Here is a 25,067-nt window from a genome sequence, read left to right as displayed (position 1 = left end):
CTCTGCTGTGAATGTCATTGTTTCATGGGAACAGAACCACAGAGGGTGAAAGAGAGTCATTGCTCCTGAGCTTGGGCGGGGAAAAGAGGACTTAAATATTTTATAGAGTTAATAATTCCAGGCACTTGTAGTTTGCACAATGAATGGGAGGGTCTGACCAATCAAATTAAGTTATTCTTTTTCCCACGTAGGAGATCTGGGTTCAATAAAGAAAAAATAAGATAAAATTCTGTTTTTTCAGCAATTGTTTTTCTTTTTTTATGAAATGGAAGGCATCTAGGTTTTTAAAAAAATTTTTTTTAAATGTTTGTTTATTTTTGACAGAGGGAGAGAGAGAGAGAGAGAGAGAGAGAGAGAGAGAGAGCGAGCGAGCGCATGAGTGGGGGAGGGGCAGAGAGAGAGGGAGACACAGAATTGGAAAACAGGGTCCAGGCTCTGAGCGATCCGCAGAGCCCGACGCGGGGCTTGAACTCATAGACCGCAAGATCATGACCTGAGCTGAAGTCGGATGCTCAACCAACTGAGCCACCCAGGCGCCCCCAGCAATTGTTATTCTTATAGAGAAGCAATAATTGTTTTCTTCACTTATCTCTCTTAAACTCCAGGCTGACCTTATTAAAGGCAAGAACACTTCAAAGGAGAATCAGCACAGTGCCAGGCATATAGTTATGCCAGCACATTAGTAAATGTTAATTAACGTAAGAACATTAATTAAGGTTTCCATTAGGACTAGGAAGTAGAAATATATGGGGGAAAAGGTAAGTGTGTAGGCTGGTGGGTTTTCAAAGAAAACTAGAATGGAGGAGAGTAGTCAAAAAAGTCACTGGGGATGAAATACAGAGAACAATGTGAGTGAATGTACACAGGTATTGTGAGAGACTTTTATTCAAGGGGCTTTGAATAAGGGGCCTTTCATAGTGGAAGGCATAGTGGAATTAACTGAAATAAAAATTCTCTGCAGGTTCAGGAGAAATTCTAGGTGGTATAAGTAGGCCTTATGAGACTAGTCTTCAGAACTTTTACTCAAGATTCTGATGGAATTTTGGCAAAGAATTGTTTTGCTGGTGTTGCTGTCACTGAAGACAACTCTGCTCAGATGAGGAAGGAAAAGTAAAGAGGTAGTGATCTGAGGGGCAAGGCAATATTTTTGCCACATAATTAAGGATAAATTGAGTCTCAGTATTCTAAAGGAATTACTCCCCCTCCCCAATTATTTTGTATTTATTAAAAACCACATTCAAAGTAGACTTCCATAATAAGAGGGTCCATAGAAAGTTGAGAGTCCACATTAAATACACATGTAATGTACCACAGTTTGATAGTTTTGTTACAACATAGTGGTTGTCACTCAGTTATCTTAAACTACAAATTATACAAATACATAAAAATCATATATGTAAAGTCCATTAAACCAGTCAGATGCAGCGATGGCAATGATAGCAAAATGATCTAAGACCTATACAACAAGTTTTTTCAGTACAACCAAAGCGTTTGTTATTTACTTTGAAGCAAAAATTTCAACATAACTAGGGATTATATACATCAAAAACAGAACAATTCTTAAAAAGGCACATACCAACAGACTCCTGGGAAGTTAATGTTTATAAGTAAGGCCATATTGATTCAAGTTAGCAAAAGTTGGGGATAAATACAATTCTCGTTTTCAGGTTAGGTTTTTAGTAGGTTTTTCCCTAGTTCCTTTGCCTTTCCCCTCCATTCACTTTAATGCTCTTTCTCTTTTAAAATCTATACTAAAATGTCTTGAAATTTTTAAAAGCTAACCATCATGTGTAGTGACCAGAGCCCTTAAGAACAAAGTTAAATTCAACCCACAAATATTAGTTAGTGAAATTACTCTGGAGGAAATCACACAACTAAGAACCAAAGCCATTTGTCCATTGCTCCATTCCTATGTACCTACTATTCCAAAGGATTAAATTCCAATTCCTTCAGTGGCTGATGAACTGGGTGAATATTGGGACAACTTACTTGCAAGCACGATCACTGTCCTCTGTGGGATATGGTCTCAAGTCCACGTCAGATTGAGACTAAGATGTGGTAATGATGGTCAGTTTTAGTTAGCAAGGAGAGTTCATTATTCATGGTATCATACACTTCTTTCCTCTCTCATGACTCCTTTAATGATCTTATATTTAATTGTTTACATTTTGCTTCTCTGTTAATTTATTGATAAACTTATTGAGGGTAGGGATGAGTTTTCTAGTTATATTCTACTGCCTAGACTAATACCTGATAAATACTAGATACTCAAAATATTTGTTGAAGTAAACTTTTATCTAGTTTTTCTTTGCCTCCTAAAGTCTTATATTAATTTATTTACATTGTAGATGCTGAGAAAAACTCTTAGAGGGTCTGAAAGTGAAGAACTGGAAGTAACACCTCAAGTGCCAACTTTGGTACCATTTGGGGATGTGGTATGTGTGACTAATCCTTAGTAAACCTGTACAAATTATTTCTTATTTTATGTGAAGACTAGTTAACATTTATTATTTGATTATCAAAAAGTATATGAAGAAAATATTTCTGGTAACATATTTGTGAATTTTTCATTTTTTCATTGAGTTAGAAAAGCATTCTAATCACTGAAATTAGATTAGGGAAAACAGCTTGATTCACAGGCAAAAAAATGTTTTCTAATTCAAAAACTGAATTCCCAAACTCTAGGTACATCAGAGTCACCTAGGATACTTATTCAAAACATTGATTCTTGGCCCCCTCTTAAAATCTGCTAACTTGGAATCTGAGAATGGGGCCTAAGAATCAGTATTTTTATGGTGCTTGTCAAGTGATTATATTGTCAGATTTAGGAGCCTTTGAGCTACAATTTGAAAATTGACTCCACACCTCTCCCTCATCCCCAAAATAGTAAGTCCCAGGAACAAAAGGGAAACACGCTCATGAATTATACGTATACACACAAGCACACAGGTAGGATCTAATGTCTGCGCTGAGAAGTAGAAAAATCTGTTTTTTCTTTTGGGTGCTATGGAGTATAGGACATGAGGATCTATGTATATTTAGAACTAGCAAATGTGGAATTCTTTTACAGCCGTCTTTATTTGTGAACATCATTAGAATAGTTAATGGGTATGAAGTGAGAGTTTCTCTCATCTCTCTTTAGATCCTATCATATACTGTACATTTTTTTGATTAAAAATATATGATGAATTTAACACCACGTTTTTTTGGGAGAAAAAGTAAGACTGTATTAATATATACTTTTTTCTTTTTCTTTTTCTTTTACAAAATGAGCATTTATCCATGTAATTATATAGCACTTTCCTACATCACAATGAAAGTTGGAGTATAAGCCTTCACTGTCCAAATCTAGACTTAGAAAAAGCCTCTTTGAAATGCCTTTGGGCTGTAAGCATGTCCATTATTGTTGACATAGTCACTTCCGTAATCCATACTCTTGAATAGGACTTTTAAATTTCTTTTGAACTGGTATTTTGATTTCATTCACACTTCCTAACTTTGTAGTTTGTATTTGCCTTATTTGAATTACATATTGCTAGACATTAATAAACTTCTCTTAAAAGTCAGTTGGAAATATCTGACAGATGTTTGGCATGTGATAGCTCCTCTCAGTGTAGGATTTGTCACATCACTTTCTTTTTGAAACTTCTGTGACTCATTCTGAGGTATTTGGCAAGGTTTGTACATGTGTCTGCAATGATAATTATATCAAAACACTCTATTCCTCATTCTGATAGATCCCTTTTTCAGAAAAAATGGTGAAAAAGCTTTCTTAAAATTGGGCACATAAAGTGCTTTAGTGAACACCCTTCTTGTTGCTTTACTGTTCTAATGTGTGTTGGGGGGTTGGGTGAAAGTGTTGACATGGTTAGTGCTTTGACCCACAGATGGGTCTCAAAATCTGTGGCAACATATGTTACCCATAGCCTGTCAATGGGCATTATTATATTTTTGCCTGTTAAATATTTTTCTGTACTTGAATAGAATTTTTTCTTTTTTATGGTTCTGTTATGTAAAAGTATGAAGAACTATTGAAATATAAAGAAAGTTAGGGTAGTTGTTCATGGCTTCTTGTTGAAACACTTGGCAGGCAAGCAATGACTTATGGCAGAATGTTAAAGCGTAGAATTATACAATCTAGAATTGTAGCTATACTTGCCTGTTTTACCTACTTCATGTATAACTCCAGTTTTAAGAAATAAAAACAGTTTGGGGCGCCAGGGTGGCTCAGTTGGTTAAGCATCCAACTTCAACTTCATGATCTCACAGTTCGTGAGTTTGAGCCCCGCATTGCACTCTTTGCTAACAGCGTGGAGCCTGGAGCCTTCTTCTGATTCTGTATCTCCCTCTCTCTCTGCCCCTCCCCTGCTCACACTCTGTCTCTCTCTCCCTTCTAAATAAATAAACATTAAAAATTTTAAGAAAAAAAAATTCGTGGGATCACCTATGGAAGTACCATTTAAAATCCCACCTAGATTGTGTAATATGCATTATACCCCTTTGCATAGGAAAACTTTGAATTTTCCCTTTAAAATAACATTTCATATCTATGTTTCCTTAAGAAGTAGACCACAGTATTATCTTCTCAGGATTTCATCATTCACATACTGTAGTCTTCTAATTAAATATTGAATGCTAATTTTTTTTCTGTATCGTTTTAAAGCCATTCCAAATCCTTAAAATTACTTATATACATTTAAAAATACCATTGGGCCATATATTTTGTTTCACAGTGTTTAATATAATATTGCAGTTGTTTTTACTTGGTTTTTAAGACCTAACATGGATAAATGTATTCAGCTAATAATACATAACAGTATTCAAAAATTCCTGTATTCATTTTATATTTGGTTTCATGCTTAAACACAGGATAGAATTTTCTTTAACATTTAGAAACAACTTGTACAAGAGAAAATGAATGTTTCAGAGCCCTTGGCACAGTATAGTGGATGAATGATTGTTGAATGAATAAAGTGGTTTTAGGATACTAGATAAAAAAGCTTATCTGAAGCAAGGCGTATTTCTTCTTATTATATGCAAGATGCTACATTTTGTCAGTTTTCACCTAATATAAAATAACAATGATTCGAAGAGTGATGGTTGGATTTAAGTTAATAATGATCCTCTTTTTTTTTTCTTCTTTGTGTTCATTTTAGTTTTACTTTGCATATATCCTGCCTATATTTCTTCTGTATTTCTGTTTTCTGGTGTTTTCCATTAAATAGATATTTCTAATGAGAAACAATATTTTTTTTTAGAAAAACTAGCAAAGAGGAGCTTTTAAAAATATATATGGTTTGGTTTAGAGTAAAATGGAAAAAAGTTAACTTTTAAAAACTCATGTGCTATGTTTTTATTTTGATTGTTTTTAGGTTGGCTGCCTCGCTATTCATGTAAAGAACTGCAGACATTTCACGCCTAAGAGTATCCTTTCTTTTGATTTAAGAAACATAGCATGATCAGGCATCTGTTTCAGTTAAATATTGCTACATTACACAACACTCCAAGACTTAGTGGCTTAAAACATTAACTATTTTATTATCAATCACTATGTGCATTCACTAGGTGGCAATTCTGCTTCACATTACACAGCAGGTGCTGCAGTCATCTGGCAGTTCAGAAGGGCTGGAATATCTAAAATGGCTCATTTACATGTTTGGTGCTTTAGTGAAGATTCCTGGAAGACTGAACTTAGCTGGAAAGCTGAAATGGTTAGACCTTTCTCTCTTTCCATGGAGTCCCAAGGGCTTGTCTTTTCATCATATGTTTTTTCTGCATTAATTTTGATTTTTAAAAAATATTACCTTAATATATTATTTTGATTACTAAAGTTTTTGGTGTCCCCTTAAATTTTGGACCCTGACTGATGCCTCTCTTACTCTGTCCTAGACTCAGCCCTGGTCATGTCCACTGCATTTTATTTTTATTTTTATTTATTTTTATTTATTTTTTTAATATATGAAATTTATTGTCAAATTTGTTTCCATACAACACCCAGTGCTCATCCCAAAAGGTGCCCTCCTCAATACCCATCACCCACCCTCCCCTCCCTCCCACCCCCCATCAACCCTCCACTGCATTTTATTTTTTTATTTTTTATTATTTTTTTTTCCACTGCATTTTAAAGTAGTCACAGGGCCAGACTGAAGAGTAGAAGAAAATAATCTCCACTTTTTGATGTGCAAAGTGACAAAAAAGCTTTTCAGCTATCTGTAATCCACCTCAATCACCATATAAATTAAAGGAGAATCATATATCTTAGATGATAATACTAATTATTTCTAAGGAATAATTGTGCTGTTTAAACATTGTTTAAAGGATTTAATTTATCTTGGTGCCTTTACTTAAATGGATTTCTCATTATTAGATTTATCATGACATAAAACCAGTCTTGTTATGAAGAGTTTGTGTTTGTCTTTTATGTAAAAGTTATTGAAGAGAATTCTATACAAAGAGATTTTAAAATAAAATTAATTAAATCATAAAAACAAAATTGTTTTAAATTATGGAGTGCTATGAAAAATAAAAATATTGTATAGTTTTAGTAAGTATATAGTGAAATGAATTGGAGAATAGAAAACTGCTTTAAATTTTGTTGTCTTAATGTTAAAAATAAATTACTCTCAAGTGACTTTTCTGAATTTTTGAATTTCTACATAATTATGCTTAGAGAAGTTTTTAACTATATATTTCAAATGTTTAATCACCTTAATAACATATAGAAACATTTGCAAAAAATTATAATGGAAATGTGAGGATAGAAATATAAATGACTAGTATATTAGAAATATTAGAAAATATTAGAAGTGACTAAAGAATAAGCAATCTTCCTATTTGTGCCTACTATTGATGGGCAGAAATACTATTTTTAAAGACTTTTAAAATTGTTTAATATGCTCTACAATTATCCTATTTATTTGCTTAATTCTTAGGTTTCATCTGAATTGTTTAATGAATTAATTATATAATGTGTTATTGTACCATTGCAATATAATTTGCTTCCTAAATATCTGTGTATTTTCAGTTGGTTTACAATATTACAGTGATTTGTTCATTCGCATCTCTATAAACAACATTGTAAAATGTACAAAAATGTGTAGCTTGCTACCCCAAAGTGATGAGAAGAACACTATAATTAAGTTTGATGACATAAAGTATTTTTCCATACAGGTAATGTTAAAGTTCTCTTCTAGATATAAAATTGCCTTTTTACAGCTTCAAATAATTTACACTAATTATGTTCTTTTTTTTAGGGGATGAGAAAGAAGCAAATGCAGTGTCTTTTTATTGGATATTTTACAGTATTCTATTTATATAACATGGGCTATATTGGTGTTTTTTAAAGAAACAACTTACTGGAAAATTCATAATCTTGAGGTCTTCTTCCCTAAGATCTTAACTGTCTGAGGTTCTGAGTGTTTATCACACGTGCATTTTTCTCTGTCTTGCTCTTCTCCTCTTGTCTACCCTCTTCTACCCGGTCTTAGCTTGGGCTGAAATAACAAATTACCATAGATATGGTGGCCTAAACAACAGTCATTCATTTCTCACCTTTCTGGAGGCTGGGAAGTTCAAGATGAGGGTGCTGGCAGATCTGGTGTCTGGTGAGAGCCTGCTTTCTGATTCCCTGATGGCCATCTTCTCATTATATAGTGACATGGCAGAGGGAACAGAGAGATTTTTATGTCTCTTAGAAGGGCACTAATCCAATTCATGAGGGCTCCACCCTTATGACCTAATTGCCTCCCCTACACCCCACCTACAAATACCATCACACTGGGGAGAAGGCTTCAACATATGAATTTTGAGAGGATGCAAATGTTCAGTCCAGAGAGTACCTTTTTTTTTAAATTTCCCTCTCTCCTTTCTTCTTATGTAAACCCTAATTGTTTTTGCATGGATTAACTTATTTAGTCTTTATAACAACCCCTCAAAGTATATATACTCTTATTATCATCCTCATTTTACAGATGAGAAAACAGGTACTGTTAGGTAAAAGAACTTTCTTAAGGTCCTAGAACTAGTAAATAGTGGAGCTGGGAATGGAGTCAGTCTGGCTTCAGACTTCACTTTATTAAACTTCCTCTCACACCAGAGCTTGCTATGCTAAGAGTTTGCTTCTTTTTACAGTTAAGCTTCTTAGAATCTTAGGGGCACCTGGGTGGCTCAGTCAGTTAAGCATCACGAGCCTTAATTTCAGCTCAGGTCATGATCTCACCTTTGGTGAAATTGAGTCTGGCATTGGGCTCTGCTCTATCAGAGTGGGATTTTCTCTCTCCTCTCTTCCTCTTCCCCTCCCTGTCTTTGCCCCTCCCCCTCTCTCAAAATCAATATATTTTTTAAAAAGCTTCTTAGAATCTTAAATGTATCTCAAAGTTTTCTTTAAAACAAGCAGCACTGTTTCATTCAGATGTGGGATTCATTGATGAGTTGTTAGTCCTAAAAGTTTTATGACATTGGTTAAATTTTAGTGAAATCTTAGAACATTTCCTCCATGCTGTATATTTTTTAACCTTTAGTTTTAATCTTCAGAATTTTATTTTGCTTAAGTCTTGAGTATTGAAGATAGTTCTTTAAGCATAGTTTACAAAAAAAAAAAAAAAAAAAACAACCATGGGGTACCCGGGTGGCTCAGTCAGTTGAGCATCCCATTCTTGATTTTAGCTCAGGTCATGATCCCAGGGTTGTGGGATCAAGCCCCACATCCAGCTCCATACTGAGCATGGAGCCTGTTAAGATTCTCTCTCTCTGCCTCTGCCCCTCTCCCCCACTTGTGTTCTCTCTCTCTCAAAACAAAACAAAACAAAACACACACACACAAAACAGGCATAGTTTTGTTAAAGGTAACCTATACTATTTCTTTTACTTTGCAAAATAGTTTTCCTGAGCTTGCCAATTTTTCAAGAATTTTGTGGATGTATGTCCACTTAAATAAAAGTTGAAATTAGCACTGGAAAAATAATATAAATTAATAGGGTGCTTATCTTTATAAGCATAATAAAAATCTTTTTCTTTATTTAAAGTTTTTTTTTAATGTTTATTTTTGAGAGAGAGAGAAAGAGAGCACAAGCAGGGAAGGGGCAGAGAGAGAGAGGGAGACACAGAATCCAAAGTAGCCTCCAGGCTCTGAGCTGTCAGCACAGAGCCCAACATGGGGTTTGAACCCACTAACCATGAGATCATAACCTGAGCTGAAGTCTGATGCTTAACCAACTGAGCCACCCAGGTGTCCCGAAAATCTTTTTCTTTATTTTAATAGGAGCTGTTAGTTTGAGGATATTAAGAGAAGAATTTTAATGGAATTCTAATAGAAAGTTTGGGAACGACTTAGTAATAACTACATAGAAAACTGCACAAGGGAATGAAGATAAAAAAGCAAAACACATATTAACTCTAAGAAAATTAAGAAGTGATAGAGAAAAGGAAATATAATCATTGTAACTATATTGTTAAACCCTGAAAAATAGTTACATATACACAATAAACACTAAGTATTAGTCTAACAAAAAGTATGATCTATAATATATTGGAGGAGTGAAGGGAAAAGAAATGTAAAATCTGTCGGGGAGGGTGTTGAGCTAATATTTTTCCTCTACAATAAGCAATTAATTGATAGTATCTAAAACTACAAAAAAAAATCACTTAATATAAGCATGTTACTTTGAAACATTATTTCATGACGAAAACCAGAGATATCCCTTTAAAAGCTTGAAAGGTGGCTTTTGAGGCTTTTAGGGGGTGGATAGGGTAGTATTCTAAAATTAAACCCAGGATTTACTTTATAGAGGTATGACTGAATGACAACATGGAATGGAGAGACTAATGCCATTGAGAGAAGGGAACAAAGGGATACACTACATAGGGCCACAGGGGAAGTATCAAGATGGTCAGGAGACAGAAGACAGAAGTGAGGAGAGAGTGAAGGCTAAAACCTCCATTGGGATTTATTTGAGAAAGCAATGCAGGAGAGGGTTAAAAATTTAGGATTGGCTAGCATGAATAATTCCCATAGGCGTTTGGCTGTAGGGGTAGTCTTTAGTTGCTTGGTACCTGGGCCTGGGATGATTTAGGGCAGGGGAAATATTGCCTCCCTGTGAGAGTTAGATAAGGAGTAGTTAGGGCTAAATTTTGGGATTGGTTTGCATATGAAAGATAGTCTTCTAACTAGCTAACCCCTTTTCTATCTCTAGGAATTGGTTAGCTCAGGGAGAGAACATCTGTCTCTGGCCAGCAAGCTTTTTAAGATGTCAAAACATCATAAAATAGAGGAAAAAAAAAAGATTAAACATGGGAGGAAAACAAAGTTCTTATTTGTTTCAACCATTGTAGAACTATTTGACTTTGAAACTATGTATCACATAACTGGGATAAAATAAAAGAATACATTTTCTACTTTAGGACTTGAATTTGCTAAAGCTTACAAAATAGATCTAGTTAAAAATAGAAACAACAACAACAAAAGGAATAGTAAGTGGCTTTAATCTAGTTTTTAGGCTTTTTAAGGCTTTTTCTAAGGCTTTAATCTAAAAAGCTATTGAGTAAGTGATGTTAAAACTCATGTTAAAGAATAAATACTAGTGAATTTCTGACTTGGAAATAACTGGAGTAACTGATATCAGATGTACTCTTCTGCTCTAAATAGCTATAAAATTGAGTAACTTATATGAAGGAACTATTTTCTGACATTTAACAAGGGAAATCGGAGAGCTGTAATCCTTAAGAGGAGGGAAGCAGAAGAAGTGAGCTCCACATTTACAACAGCTTTCTGTCTGGCAGTGAATCTGGCATAAGAAACTGAAACCCAGGGGTACTTGGGTGGTTTAGTGGGTTAAGCGGCTGACTTCAGCTCAGGTCATGATCTCATGGCTCCTTAGTTTGAGCTCTATGTCGTCCTCTGTGCTGACAGCTCAGAGTCTGGAGCCAGCCCTGGATTCTGTGTCTCCCCTTCTCTCTGCCCCTCCCCTGCTCATGTGCTTATTCTCTCTCTCTCCTTCAAAAAATACATTTAAAAAATTAAAAAAAAAAAAAAAGTAAGTGAAACCAAAGAGTGAGTGATATTGCTTGGTGGAGGAAGCAGAGGCTGAGAGAGGAAACAGATGAGAATTTGGGGCTGCTAAGGTGGCTGGAATTTGTAAGGTGGGGCACTGGAGAGGATGGAGGAGCAGACAAGGAGCCCCAGAAATCTGTATAGTTATTCCCTTCAGGTCCTTGGTCGGATCCTATGGGGTGCATATGCAAAGGGAGTTTCTAGGAGAAATTACAGAGAATAGATGCTGGGGAACTGAGAGCTGAATAGAGATTTCAGAAATCACAAATTCAGAGTTATTGGAGTTTTATGCAGCTAACGTGGAGAGATTTTGTTGAACATTACCAGTATTAATCTGAGATCACAGAAAGTCCAAGTGTTAGGAATAAGGATCATGTCTTAAAAGTAAGGGTTAAAACCCCGGTACCATGGACAAAGGCTGAGATAGGCCCATCATCGAACCAAGCTGTCATAGAATCAAGATGATCTGCCAGCAATTAACTGCCTTCCAGAAAAAAAAAGTCAAAACTTAGTAAGGGAAGATATAAAAACCCAGAGTGTCTACTGCATAGCCATTATACAATAAAAAGATGCTGCTCATGAGGAAATAAAACCAACAATAGAGGTAAACCCACAGGTGACCCAAATGTTTGAATTAGGAGACAAGAACTTGATAGCATCTATCATAAATGTGTCAAACTGGAAAAGGAGGACCAAATGGATGATCACAATGGGAAATTTGAAGAAAATGGAAAATCTAAAAACCAAATATAATTCTAGATCTGAAAAATACAATATTGAAATGAATTCATTTGAAACATTCTGGACAGAGCAGAAGAAAGGATCTGTGAATTGAAAGATAAGTTAGTAGAAATCATTCAAATTGTAGTTCAGAGAGAAAAAAAGACTAAAAAAACCCAGAAGAGACCAGTGGGCCATATCACTCAATTTACAGATGTTCAGTTACATCCCAGAAGGAAGATATTTATTAGAGTATTTAGTATTTTAGGTTTTTCTCTGCTAAACATTTTCTAGAAATAATGGAAGACATCAATCAGTAGATTCAAGAAATTCAGTGAAGCTCAAGAAAAAGAAGTACAAAAATGATCATACCTAAGTATATCATAATAAAACTGCCAAAAACCAAAAATAAAGAGAAAATCTTAAAGGTAGCCAGAGGGGAAGAACACAGCATGTTTAGATGAACAACCATAAGAGTAACAACAGACTTCTCATCAGAAACAATGGAGTTCAGGAGATAAAGCAATGCCATCTTTCCAGTGCTGAAAAAAAAAAAATCAACCTAAATTTCTAAATCCAGTGAAAATATTCTTTAAAAAGATGGTGAAAGACAAAAGCTAAGAGAATGTGTATCTCAAAGACCTGAATTATAATAAACCTCAAAGGAAGCTTCAAGTTGGAGAGAAATGATCCTAGATAGAAGCCCAGGTGCATAGGAAGGAATGAAGAGCACTGGTAATGGTGAATATATGGGTAAAAATAAAAGACTTTTAAAAAAGAAAAGACTTTTTAAAATGTTTTCCAAATTTTGAATTTTTACGTAAGGCTAAATACATTTTTGGTTCTTCAAAATTCCATCAGTAAACAAATTTGCATATCATAATGTAATAGGTATTGAATACCTCTATAAACCATTGAATAGGGCACCAGGTTGACTCAGTTGATTAAGCATCCAGCTTGATTTCAGCTCAGGTCATGATCTCACATCGGGTTCTGCATTGGTAGTGGAGAGCCTGCTTGGGATTCTCTCTCTCCCCTCTCTCTCTGCCCCTCCCCCACTTGCTCTCTCCCTCAAAATAGAATAAAATGTAAAAAAAAAAAAAACCATTGAGAACTGCTAGTGAATAATTAAAATTTTCTATCAAGACATAATGACATGATTTCACAGTAAATTACCTATGAATGTTGTATATTCATTCTGGTCCTGAATTAAAATATCTCATAATTTACAAATTCTTAAGATATTGGTATTCTCTTTCTCAGAGAAGACTTTGTTGACGATTGCTCTACAGTAGGTCCTACAGTGATGCTCTATTACAGATAATGATGGTCACAGTGTAACCCTTCCATTTATGTGTTGACCTCCTTTCTCAGTAACCTGCAGGCTCCCCATGGTCAAGGGCTTTACCTTACTATGCTCTATTATATCTCTGGTGCCTAGAAATCATTAACATTTAACAAATACTTATTGAATTAAAATGTATTTTTTCCAGAAAGCCAACAATTTAACAAAGGAAACATTTTAATTAAAAAAATCGTTCTCTGAAAGACTACTAATTGTTTAAAACAAAATAATAATGATGAATGGTAAAATTTGTAGCATATGTAGAAGAAGAATATATGATAAGAGTAGCACAAAGAATGTGGAGAAGAGGGAATCCCTGTGCACTGTTGGCAGGAATGTAAATTGGTGTAGCCACTATGGAAAACAATATGGAGGTTCCTCAAAAATTAAAAATAGAATTACGATATGATCAAGCAATGCCACTTCTGGGTATATATCCAAAGAAAACAAAATCACTATCTCAAAAAGACATCTGCACCTCCATGTTCATTGCAGCATTATTTATAGTAATCAAGACATGGAAACAATCTAATTGTCCATGGGTGAATGGCTTAAAAAATTTGATACACACACACACACACACACACACACACACACACACAGAGGAATATTATCCATCCATAAAAGGAGATCCTGCCAGTTGTAACAATATGGATGGACCTAGAGGGCATTATGCTAAGTGAAATGAGAGAGAAAGACAAGTATTGTATGATTTCACTTATGTGTGGAATCTAATAGCTCCAAAAAAACAACTTATAGTCACAGAGAACAGATTGGTGGTTGCCAGACGTGAGGTTTGGGGAGTAGGCAAAAGGGTGAAGGTGGTCAAAATGTACAAACTTCCAGTTATAAGTAAGTAATAGCATGGTGACTATAGTTAGTAATACTGTATTGTGTGTTTGACAGCGCTAAGAGAGTTGATCTTAAAAATTCTCTCATTACAAGGAAAAAAATTGTAACTTTGTGCTTATGAGCATTAACTAAATTTACTGTGATAATCATTTCACAATATATACAAATATCATTATGCTGTACACCTAAAAGTAATGGAATATTGTATGCCAATTATATTTTTAAACATATTTTTTAAAAGTCCCTAGACTGGAGAATAATGAGATTTTTTTTTTCGAATTAGCAAAAGAGTGTGTGAATCTTAAAGGTCACATAATAGTGGTATTGTGTTACAGAGCTCAAGGTTGGGAGAGAATTCCAAGTTGAGATGATGGTATACGTTTTATCAATAAGTTAAGGAACAAAGACTGAAAAGGATGTTGGATATCTTTCGATATTGGGTTTTTGGATTACCTAGATTTGCTGGATTGGATATTGGATTACCTTTTATAAGATTGTTTCAGTAGAGTGTTGAGGCTAAACTTTTGTGTAGAGTTAAAAAGAGAATGTAGGCAGTGCATATTTCAAAACACTGTAATTGATGTTACATATAAAAAAGATCTTGGTTTTTGTTGACATTAAGGTATATGTGACTGTGAGATTGAAAAGTTATAAAGCTAACAATATATGTAAACATCACTAGGTTTTACACAAAAGTACACAAAAGTATAATTTATGGATGTATTTATTCAGAAATTATACCTGAAATTCAAACTGAAAATTTAATAATTCTTTTTATATGTGTTTTGTATCAAGATTCCCAGGCGTCAGGATGATGAGCGGAATAATATTTACTTGGAACTGATGAAATATGACAATACAGAAAAATATCCTTTCTTGTTAGGGAGTGTTCAGGTACATCTTTATGAAGTAATTCAGGTATGTATCAAAGTTATTTTTTCACCTTGGTATCACATTGTCCAGTTGGTGTTTGTTATTATTTATCTGTATCTGATGAACTCCTTGTGGTTTATTATCTACCTTCAAACTCATGTGCTTAGGAAACAATATCTCCCTTGGGCTATATTTAAAAAAAACAAAAGAGTTTGTAACAGCATAATATTTTTAAAAATTTATTATGTAGAAGGGCAGTGATACCTAAAAGACTAATGAGCATGTTTTATTGTTTTTTCTGGAATGTTTTTAAGCAGGACTCAAACCACAAACTCTCTTAGTTGACAGTGCAAATTTCAGTTCTTTATCCTTAGCTGGGCTGCTTGCTGTCTGCCCTGTGCATATGTTGTTTAGGGGTCCGCCAGAGTTTGGGACAGGATTTATACACAGAATTTCTGGTTTCTTCTCTCTTGCTTTCTCCTTTGTAGGAGTACCCTCTCACTTTCCAGCAGCCATACTGCTCTGAACTCGAAGGAAGAGAACTAACTGATTAGTGAACAAATATAAACAAACTTAAGGATTTTCAGAAATATTCCTTAGGACACAAAGCAAGGAAGCCTTCAAAGACTAATGGAGTTAGATCAAAAGACATAGGAGCCAGATTCCAGGGACTTCTGTTGGCCAATTTCAGGATAACTTGAACATCCAAAAGACCATTACAAATTCTGAATGAGGAAAAAATCCATAAATCTTGGTGATCTTAAAAAAAAGAATAGGGGAAGAAAAATGGAATTTTAAAACTTTCAAACAGAAGAATGCCAATTAATAAGTGTAGGAAGAATGATAGAATTACAGATTGACCATTTCTGCAGTTCTTTTTTTTTAATGTTTATTTTTGAGAGAGAAAGAGGGAGGGTCAGAGAGAGAGGGAGACAAGGAATCTGAAGCAGGCTCCAGGATCTGGGCTGTCAGCACAGAGCCCAACGCAGGGCCCAAACTCATGAACTGCAAGATCACGAGCTGAGCCAAAGTCCGACGCTCAACTAACTGAGCCACCCAGGCACCCCTTGCAGTTCTTTATAATGAATGATGATTAGCTCAATCAAGACTTACCATTGCTACTAAAAACATTAGGTAAGGGGTTATTGGGGAATAAAATATTTCCATGATGCCACCATTAACAGCCTACAGATTAATTGTTGCAAAGGGCAAAAGATGCCTCTACAATAGAGCAATGTTGTGGTTACTGCTTTAACCGAGAGCTTGAACTTAGTAATTGTGGACAATTTAACATCATATGCTTCCTATGGTGGTACAATATGAAGTATACAGCATTACCTATGAATGGTTCTCATCAAAAATGTTTAACCCAAATTTAACAAAGCAGGGTCTAGATCTAACTTTTAGTTTATAGGAATTAGGAGATAGGGAAAAAATACCATGTTGATATAAGATAAATACATAATGTGGACATACCAGCTTAGATTCCTTAAAAAGTTAAGGTTATTAAAAAAAAAATAAAGATGGAGGTAACTGTTCTAGATTAGAAGACATACAGCTTTGATTGAATACAGGTTTGAAAAAGATAAGTTATAAAAAGACCTTCTTGAGACAATTAGGAAAATTTTGAATTTATATCACGTATTAGATAAAACCCTAAAATAACTGTTAATATTCTGAAATGTAATACTGATATTGTGGTTACATAGAAGAATGTCCTTATTTTTATGGTACACAAGGTGAAGATTTAACATTTTGGTATAAAGTGACATGATGGCTGCAACTTACGAATGTGCATACACGCAGATAAAGCAAGCGTGAAGCGTGGCAAAATGTTGAAACAGTTTTTAACAGTTGTTAAATGTTTGAACTTGTTTCATCTAGGTGTAGGGTGTGTCGATAACTTATTGCTGTAGTCTTTCAGATGATCTATATGTTTCAAAAGTTTCATAATGAGAATTTGGGGGAAATCAGCTTTTTCAGAATATTAACAGGCATCAGACAAAGGAGGAGAGCATACTGACTAATGAATAAGAGTAAGAAGTTGAAGATTCTCAGAAAATTAGGGGGGAAGGATCTTGGAAATGACTAAAATTTCCACTACTATATAGCAAGTTATGCATCAGAAAAATGTATATTATTAGTCACATTTTGTTGAAGGGAGTAGGGCATTTGGACTATAGTTGTATGTGTAAACTCAGTATTTTTATGATGATAAAAATTTTTAGATGAAAAATATGACTCGCCATTCCACAATTGTAATATAGCATTTCATTTCTCAGAATTTCATTCCACATCTTTTTAATAAACATAAACAGAAAAATAGAAAATATAAAAAGCACCAAATGCAAATTATAGGACTGAAAAATACAATATCTAAAATCAGAAATTCATTTGATGGATTTAGCAGAATAGAGATGCCAAAGGAAAGACTATACTTTTTCCTCTTAATTTCTTTTTTTTTTTTAATTTAAAAAAATTTTTTTTTCAACGTTTTTATTTATTTTTGGGACAGAGAGAGACAGAGCATGAACAGGGGAGGGGCAGAGAGAGAGGGAGACACAGAATCTGAAACAGGATCCAGGCTCTGAGCGGTCAGCACAGAGCCCGACGCGGGGCTCGAACTCACGGACCGTGAGATCATGACCTGAGCTGAAGTTGGACGCTTAACCGACGGAGCCACCCAGGCGCCCCTCCTCCTAATTTCTTTAAGATATATTACTACTTAAAAATATAACCTTCATACCACTTTGGGGAAGATACACAAATCTTGCAATTTTATAGGTTCTATAACCTTACCTTGTGTAGTTTATAATGTTTGTAAATGTAATGCATATGACAACTATAGCATAAAGGGTAGGTAAGGGGTGAGCTTTAAAGGACCTATAAAATTATGGGATTTGTGTATTTTTCCCAAAGTGGTACAAAGTAAATGTAATCCAGTTGAAGTTCCTATGCTGTCACCTGGTTCAATCTCCTGCCCTTCCCCCGCCCCCGAAATATAATAATTATCTTAAACTGTATTTATTCCTTTGTTTTTTTCCATAGTTTTACTACTTATATATAGTTGCAAACTAATATAATTTGTTTCTAAAATATTATGCTTCTAAGATCAATACAGGTAATCTCATTTGCTGGCGCTCATTATCTCTCTGCTATATACTGTTCCATGTGGAGCATTTCTCATTTTATTTGTCTATAGATTTGTTGATGGGCATTTGAATTGTTTTCAGTTTTTACTATTCTCTCTGCTGCGATGAATTTTCTTGACTGTATCTTCCAATGCATATCTGAAAAAGTCTCTACATTATGATGAAATGCTCTCTATGAGTCTCTTTGATGCATTGCTACATCGTATGGTAAAGAGACATTATTATTTAATGGACACAGTCATCAAGGAAAGTAATTTTGCTTATTTTTGGATTTCCCCAAAGAGCTGTATGATTTTAGCTGTGGTGTGTTCAAGATATTCTGCTTCTGTATAATATCTGTCAGTATCCTTCTATAGGAACTTCTACCTTAATTAAGAATTGTGTCATTTTCCTTATTAGAATTTCTCAGTTACTCACTTTTGGTCAAAGTAAGATCCCAGAAGTACAAAGCTGACCATAAGTACTTTGGGGGTTTTTGTTTTTAGTTTTTGTTTTGATACAGTTTTATTAGCTGGATGTTGTCTTGGGATGATGACTGTATAATAATATTTAAACATCTGCATATCAGACAATAGAGGAAAATAAGAACTATGCAACAATCACAAATGTAATAATAAACTTTTTGAATCCACTTTATATCCAGCCCTATTGAAAGTAGGTCTAATGGGAGAGTAAGTCCCATGGATGAATTTGGCCCATCTTAAATAGACACGTAGCCTTTAAAAACAAAACAAAACAAAACAAAACTGTTCTTTTGAGATAATTGTAGATTCAGATGCAGTTGAAAGAAATAATAGAGATCCTTTGTATCCTTTACTCAGTTTCCTCTGATGGTAACATCTTTCAAAACTATGGCACAGTATCTCAACCATGATACAGAATGTTTCCACCTCTACCAGGATCCCTCATGTTGCCCTTTTATAGCTACATCTACTTCCCTCCTGCCCTACCCCCTCCTTAACCCTTGGCAACTAACCACTAATGTTTTCCTCCCTTATTTAATGCTCTCATTTCAAGGATATTACATAAATGGAATCACACAGTATGTAACCTTTCATGGTGGGTTTTTTTCACTCAGTGTAATTTTCTGGGAAGTCATCCAGGTTGTTCTGTGTTTCACTAGTTCATTCCTTTTCTGCTATTGAGTAACACTACAGGGTGTGAGTGTACCACATTTTTTTTTAACAGTTTGCCCATTGGAGGACATCTGGGTTTCCAGTTCTGGGCTGTTCTGATTAAAGTTGTTATAAACATTCATGTATAGGTTTTTGCGCAAGTGCAAGTGTTCATTAATCAGATAAATTTCTGGTTTGTAAGATAGTTGCATGTAGAGTCATTAAAGAAACTGTCAAACTGTTTTCTGGAGTGGCTAGGCCTTTGTACATCTTCATCAGAAATGAATATGCAGTTTCTCAGCATCCTCATCAGCATTTGTATTGATGCCATTTTACAGTTTAGCCATTCTGATAGGTGTAGTAGTATCTCATTTTGGTATTAATTTGTAGTTCCCTAATAACCAATAATATTGAACATCTTTTCATGAAGGCCTCTTAATTTATTAATGATTCTACTTTTCCTGAAGTGTTTACCTGGGTATAACAGCATGTGTAGGCTACTGTGTAGATAGACTCTACCACACTGGAGAATAAAAGGTCAAGGAGAATATTATAATCTAGAATTATTCTAATCAACAAATTTATGCTGGTTCGTCTGATCTCTAAAGCTTGAGCTGTATCATTTGAGTCACATGCAGGGGTAAATTATAAACCATTTGTTTTAGTTCTAGAACTGCTAGCTAGGGTAGAATTTGTCATGCAGACTGGTCAAATTTAGAACTTGGATGAATTGGGAAGACCTGATGACCAGACCCAAACTACAGATCATGTTTAGAAGCATGGAAGGGCCATTTTAGTGCAAAACAGTTATTCCACAGGTATACATGAAGAGGCCGCAAATGTATTGTTATGATTACCAGTTATTATCAATTACTTTCTGAATATAATTGGCCTTATTGCGGAGAACAAAGACCTTGAGTTGAATTTTAAAAGTCACATAATAGGTTCTACATAGCTTTGTAAAAAAATGATTGATCTGTAGCTTGTATCATGAATCCCTTGTTTCTTCTCATCCCTGATACATCTTGCATTCCTTTGAGGCTCTGGGAGAAAACAGAAACATCAGCTAATTGTTAGGGCCTAGGGTCCAGTTAAGGCATATAAACATATTGGAATTTATAATATTCCTGTATTGATTATAAAAGGAATGTGAGTAATAATTTTGGGATGAACTCTGGTACTACTTTTGACTATTGGTTTAGCTATGTGATCCTTATCAGATAAGCCTAGGACTAGGTGATAAACAGAAAGATGGGTAGTACTGTAATTCTTTGAGAAAGTCAAGAGAGAATTTGAAGGTGTGAAATATTGTTAGACTAATGCCTTGTAAAGCATCATACCTTTGACTATCTATCTCTCTATTCCCTTGAGTAGTTTAACATTGCCCCCACCTCCACCCCACCCTGCACTTTCCCAGACTGGGCCTAAGCCCAGTAACTTGCTTTGGGCAGAGCAAAACCAATTTCAGGACAGGTTGCCAAATAGCTCATTGCCACACATTGAAACTCACCAGAGGAGCTGAGTGAAAGCAAGCCTAAAACTCAGTGGATTTGAGAAGCACATTTAAGATGAACATATTAATTGGCTCCAGTGAAGGCTTAATTGGCAGATCTCAGTGAGACCTAGAGGAAAAACTCAAAGATATTACCATAGTTGAAAATATGACTAAAAGTTTACTTTATATATGAGGGAGATGAATCACTCTGTAGGTCAAGTTCTTTCATCAAAAGCAGAGGCACAGTTTATAAAAGGGAAGAAAAAAGCAGTCTTGAAACAATACAGTATTTCCCCAGTCCCCACTTTGGGAAAAGGGATGCTATCAAGAGTAAGAAGCTATAAAAAGCAGATTGACAGGGTCATTAAGGACATCTATTTCAGTTATTTGCGAATTTTCTGAGAAATCTTGTGACTATATGAAGAACATATATGATATGCTAATTCTATGTGAAGTCGGCCATGTACCACCAGATGTTATTTCCTTCATTATAATGCTTCACCAGGCACTGAGAGGGCAGGAGTTAAATAGGTTCTGCAGATTGCTGGGTTTTACAGGTGGCGAGGATGTATGAACCAGGTGCTAAAGTTTTCACTAAATGAGAATTATGACCAGAATGTCTGAAACACATGCCAGATAGCATGAAGCTTAAAAATGGAAAACTGCTTATATCTATGTGTAATAATATGATCTAGGAGCACTGGAAGGGGAATGTGGAGGATGCTGCTCCACCTCCTGGTCTTGAGGTATGTGGGCCTTCACTTGAGTCTATGAGGGAAACAGCATCCTTAGTGGTAAGCCAAGTCTTAGGTAAAATAAAGAGGAAATGTTTAGTGGAGCAGTTAAAGATGGGAGGTTGTTTGTTAACCCTGGGATGCTGGATTAAATGGGAGGACTGATAGCACGGCAGAGATGATGAGAGGTGGTGAACAAGGATACCCAAGGTTTACCTGGTTAAAAAATGCCAACAGTCCTGACGAGAGAAGCAGCCCTATCATGAGTCAGCTTATCATGCAGATTTTTGTTAAACCTCACAAAGGAGTGCAGGCGTGGTCCTTTAAGACTTGGAGAAAGGGGAACTATGACTAGCAGAAACATTTTTGTCTAAAACATAATGTAAATATTAACATTTACTTTTGGTACAACCTAGAACTTTATTTTCTTCCAAATATTCATTATAATTGTATTTAGCTATTAAATTAACATGTGCATTAAAAATCACGATCTGATTTTCCAAAATTTATGAGTTAGTTTAGATTACATATGGATGATTATATGAGTGACTCTGTATTTGAGAATTTTATCATTTATTACTTTTTTCCAGAAAGGGTGCTTTATTGAAGAATTTCAAATGTTGAATAAAAACATAGTAAGAACTTTACTGAAACTTCCAAATCTTTGTGCACATACTTAACATTTTTTATAGCTTTGCTCTGATATAGTTTTAACCTCTGATAGTGTTTCCATTCTCTTTGTTACTCTACCAGTCACTATTTGAATTCATAGAAATTTATTAAATAGAAAGAACAATATTTGCTCACAAAATCTTCATCTCCACCTTTTTGTTTGTTTGTTTTAAATGCTGCTACCTTACTGCTAAATGGTGAACAAGAAAACTGAAATCATTGGATAAGAGAGTAAAATATCGTAGCTGCTTCTTTGACTATTCAGCTTTAATTGAGGAAATATTTTTCTCCTTGAGGAGTTTCTGAAGAGTTGTTTACAGTTCTCACTTGAATTTCTTTTTAAGTGCTTAAAATTATTATCTTGATTAATTGATCTTCTATTCAAAGAGACTTGCCAATAGCTAAAACAGGGACAAGGAACATAAAGAAGAGAATGATGGACATTTGAGGTCATAACCTCTGATACCCTCCTTCATTTCACATTTGAGCAAGCTGGGGTTCAGAGAGATGAAATCACTCGTCTGAATAAAATTTTTATCTGAAAATGGAAGTGGAGATAGGAGAAGTGTGAGTAAATACTTTAAAACCACTTGCAAGAATGTTCATATATGTATCAAGGTAATCCTATTAATTATAAATTGAAATTTTCTCTTTAACACTCATATAATATTCCTTAACATAAAGTTTTTAACATTTCAGGAACTCCATAGTCTTCTATCGGGGTTCCTTGGGTGAATTTTTTTGTTTTTTAATCAGGATGTATTAATGCTTTGGTTTTTTAAACATAAATTTGTGACGTAAAAATAGTAGTTGGCTATCACTTTTTCATTAAAATATCTTTCTGATCAATAAAATATTTGCCACATGTTTAGTTTATCTGCAGGGTGGAGGTGGAATTTATGTTCTCCTATGGAAACTTTGGTTATGGATTTTCACATCAGGTTAGTTCCTCTCTTTTAAAAATTATTCTATAGCTCTTTAGTCAAATCTCTTCTGAGCCTCTATTCAGTTTGATAAATCCTTTAAAATACATATTCTTTTTAAAAAATGAAATAAATATTTTTAAAAGAATGCTGTTTTTCTCCGACCTAAGGATAAAGGAAACTACCATTTTTTATTTCCGTGTACATTTAAAAATAATCTTTATTCAAAACACCTTTATCAAAAACTTTGCTCATGTGTCTGTGTGGTCATTGGGTTAAAAACAATTATTTTAAGTATGTAAGAAGTGTAGATTTTTGTATCTAAAAATACTTATTAAAAATGGAGTCATTAATTATATTCACATAACATTTTTTACTCTGGTCACATATGTTCCTCCCCTCCCCCCCCCCACAGTTATTTCAATATCTGGTGTTATTCGAGCCTTCCTTCATTTATCAAGAAAGTAGTATTTTCAAAGAAGTTAATCTTCCTAGCTTTGGCCTGACCCCTTTAAATTCATTACATATATCCATGTTCCAGTGGAAACTTTTGTACATTAACCTGTGCCCTTTTCTTTTATTATGTCCTTAGGCTACATTTGTTTTGAAATAGCTCTTGATACACCTTGGTATTATCACAACTTTGGGGCGTTTATAAATCCAGTGCCATCAGTGGTGCTGTTATATAGGGGATATGACCTGTATACTTTGCATATAATCTTTCATTTCTGTTTTTTGCTATTTTTTTTATAGTCTTGGGTTTTTTTTTTAAATTAGGAATTGAGAGTAGGTACATTATTCTTATTAAATAAGTCTATTGCTGTATTATCCCTGGTAAAATGTTATTCTAAAATTTTGCCTATGGTATATCATAATAGTTTTTAATGCATTTTGAATCAGAAGTGATATACAGAAGAAAGCACTAGACACAATCTTTTTTTCATCTTTTTTCCTTCTTTCCTTTGATTTTCCTTTCTTTTCCTTCTGCTTATTTATTTTCTTGTGAATTGGCCCTTATAGGGACTTCTGTTTAGTCCCTTTTGTAACAGTTTATAAGCACCAACTTCAGAGGTAGATTTTGTGTCTGGATATAAGTAAAACATGTGGCAATCACATTCGTAGGGGCTACCCTCTTTTCAGATAAGACTAGGCAAGTATTGTTTTATGTAAGTGGGCTCTACCAAAAACATGGAACAGAGGTATTAGGTGAAAAAGAGTGGGAAATATAAAAGTTTTCGATTTTGGTGCTATGTTGGTGAACTTTTCAGTAATATAGTTCCCTACTCCCCTGTCTTGATAATGTAAAAAGAGCACTACACTGGGGGCAGATAAAGCTGCATTCAAAACCTGGCTGTGATGTCTCTTGGGTAACCCTTGAACAAAGTAGTTCATCTTCAGCATTTTTTTTGTAAAATAGGCACAGTTATCTACATCATAGGATTATTGAGAGGATAAAATAATATTAAAGATATAATGTTCTTGACAGATATTTAGTGCTCCATAAATATTAGTTCTTTTTTCCTCTTTTAATTCTATTTCTTTTTTAATGTATTTAAGGCTTATAGTCCTAGAGAATAGTAGTATTAGAGTGAACTGTAATTGTAACTAAGCAGTGTTAAAACACACTTACGATTTTCTTCAGTTAAAACCTCTTCAGAAAATTGTTGAGCCATCCATGTTTATGAATATTGCACCACCTCCAGAAAGAACAGACCCTGTGACGTAAGTGTTTGAACACTTATGTACATAATAAGATTATGTGGCATTTAAAGCATTTCATCCATTTGATGGATCATTTTGGTGTCTTAAGACCTAGCCAGAATGGGCTAGACTCCAAGGTAAAGAGAATAGTGAATTGTTTTGCTTAATAAGATGGGAGAAAATTTGGGTTTCTGGGTATATTCCTGGAGAAATAAGATAAGGAGGAGAGGGTGCTTCATGGCTGATGGGGGGAGGAGGGAAGGTAGGGTTAGCTTGATAAGGAAAGTTAGTCAATGAGATACCCTTTTGTAGAAGGAGGTGAGGGACTTGTAAGATCAAAGTGTCTAATAGTTCTCAGTTTTATGCTCTACAGTATAGTAGTGTTACCCCCACTTTGACATATTGCAGTTGTTACCTACAAATCTTCAGCAAAAAGTC

General features: G+C 34.6%; 1 protein-coding gene across 11 annotated transcripts in view; it reads left to right on the top strand.

The window, feature by feature from the left end:
- The window catches only part of C2CD6 (C2 calcium dependent domain containing 6), a 169,325-nt gene that overhangs the window by 40,189 nt on the left and 104,069 nt on the right, over positions 1 to 25,067 (top strand). For 4 of the 11 annotated variants that reach the window (XM_053215564.1, XM_027053431.2, XM_027053403.2 and 1 more), the window contains exons 2-8: positions 2,349 to 2,435; positions 5,373 to 5,424; positions 7,025 to 7,170; positions 14,760 to 14,882; positions 21,924 to 21,968; positions 22,878 to 22,946; positions 24,571 to 24,650. In XM_053215564.1, the coding sequence (XP_053071539.1) occupies positions 2,349 to 2,435; positions 5,373 to 5,424; positions 7,025 to 7,170; positions 14,760 to 14,882; positions 21,924 to 21,968; positions 22,878 to 22,946; positions 24,571 to 24,650 (602 nt within the window). Of the gene's footprint in view, positions 1 to 1,053; positions 1,119 to 2,348; positions 2,436 to 5,372; positions 5,425 to 5,484; positions 5,712 to 7,024; positions 7,171 to 14,759; positions 14,883 to 21,923; positions 21,969 to 22,877; positions 22,947 to 24,570; positions 24,651 to 25,067 lie in introns of those variants that run through there. The other 7 variants (XM_027053424.2, XM_027053407.2, XM_027053441.2 and 4 more) reach the window with 7 other exon arrangements.

This window comes from Acinonyx jubatus, chromosome C1, assembly GCF_027475565.1.
Source record: "Acinonyx jubatus isolate Ajub_Pintada_27869175 chromosome C1, VMU_Ajub_asm_v1.0, whole genome shotgun sequence".
Taxonomy (NCBI): Eukaryota; Metazoa; Chordata; class Mammalia; order Carnivora; family Felidae; genus Acinonyx; species Acinonyx jubatus.
This window is presented reverse-complemented; position numbering and strand designations above follow the sequence as displayed.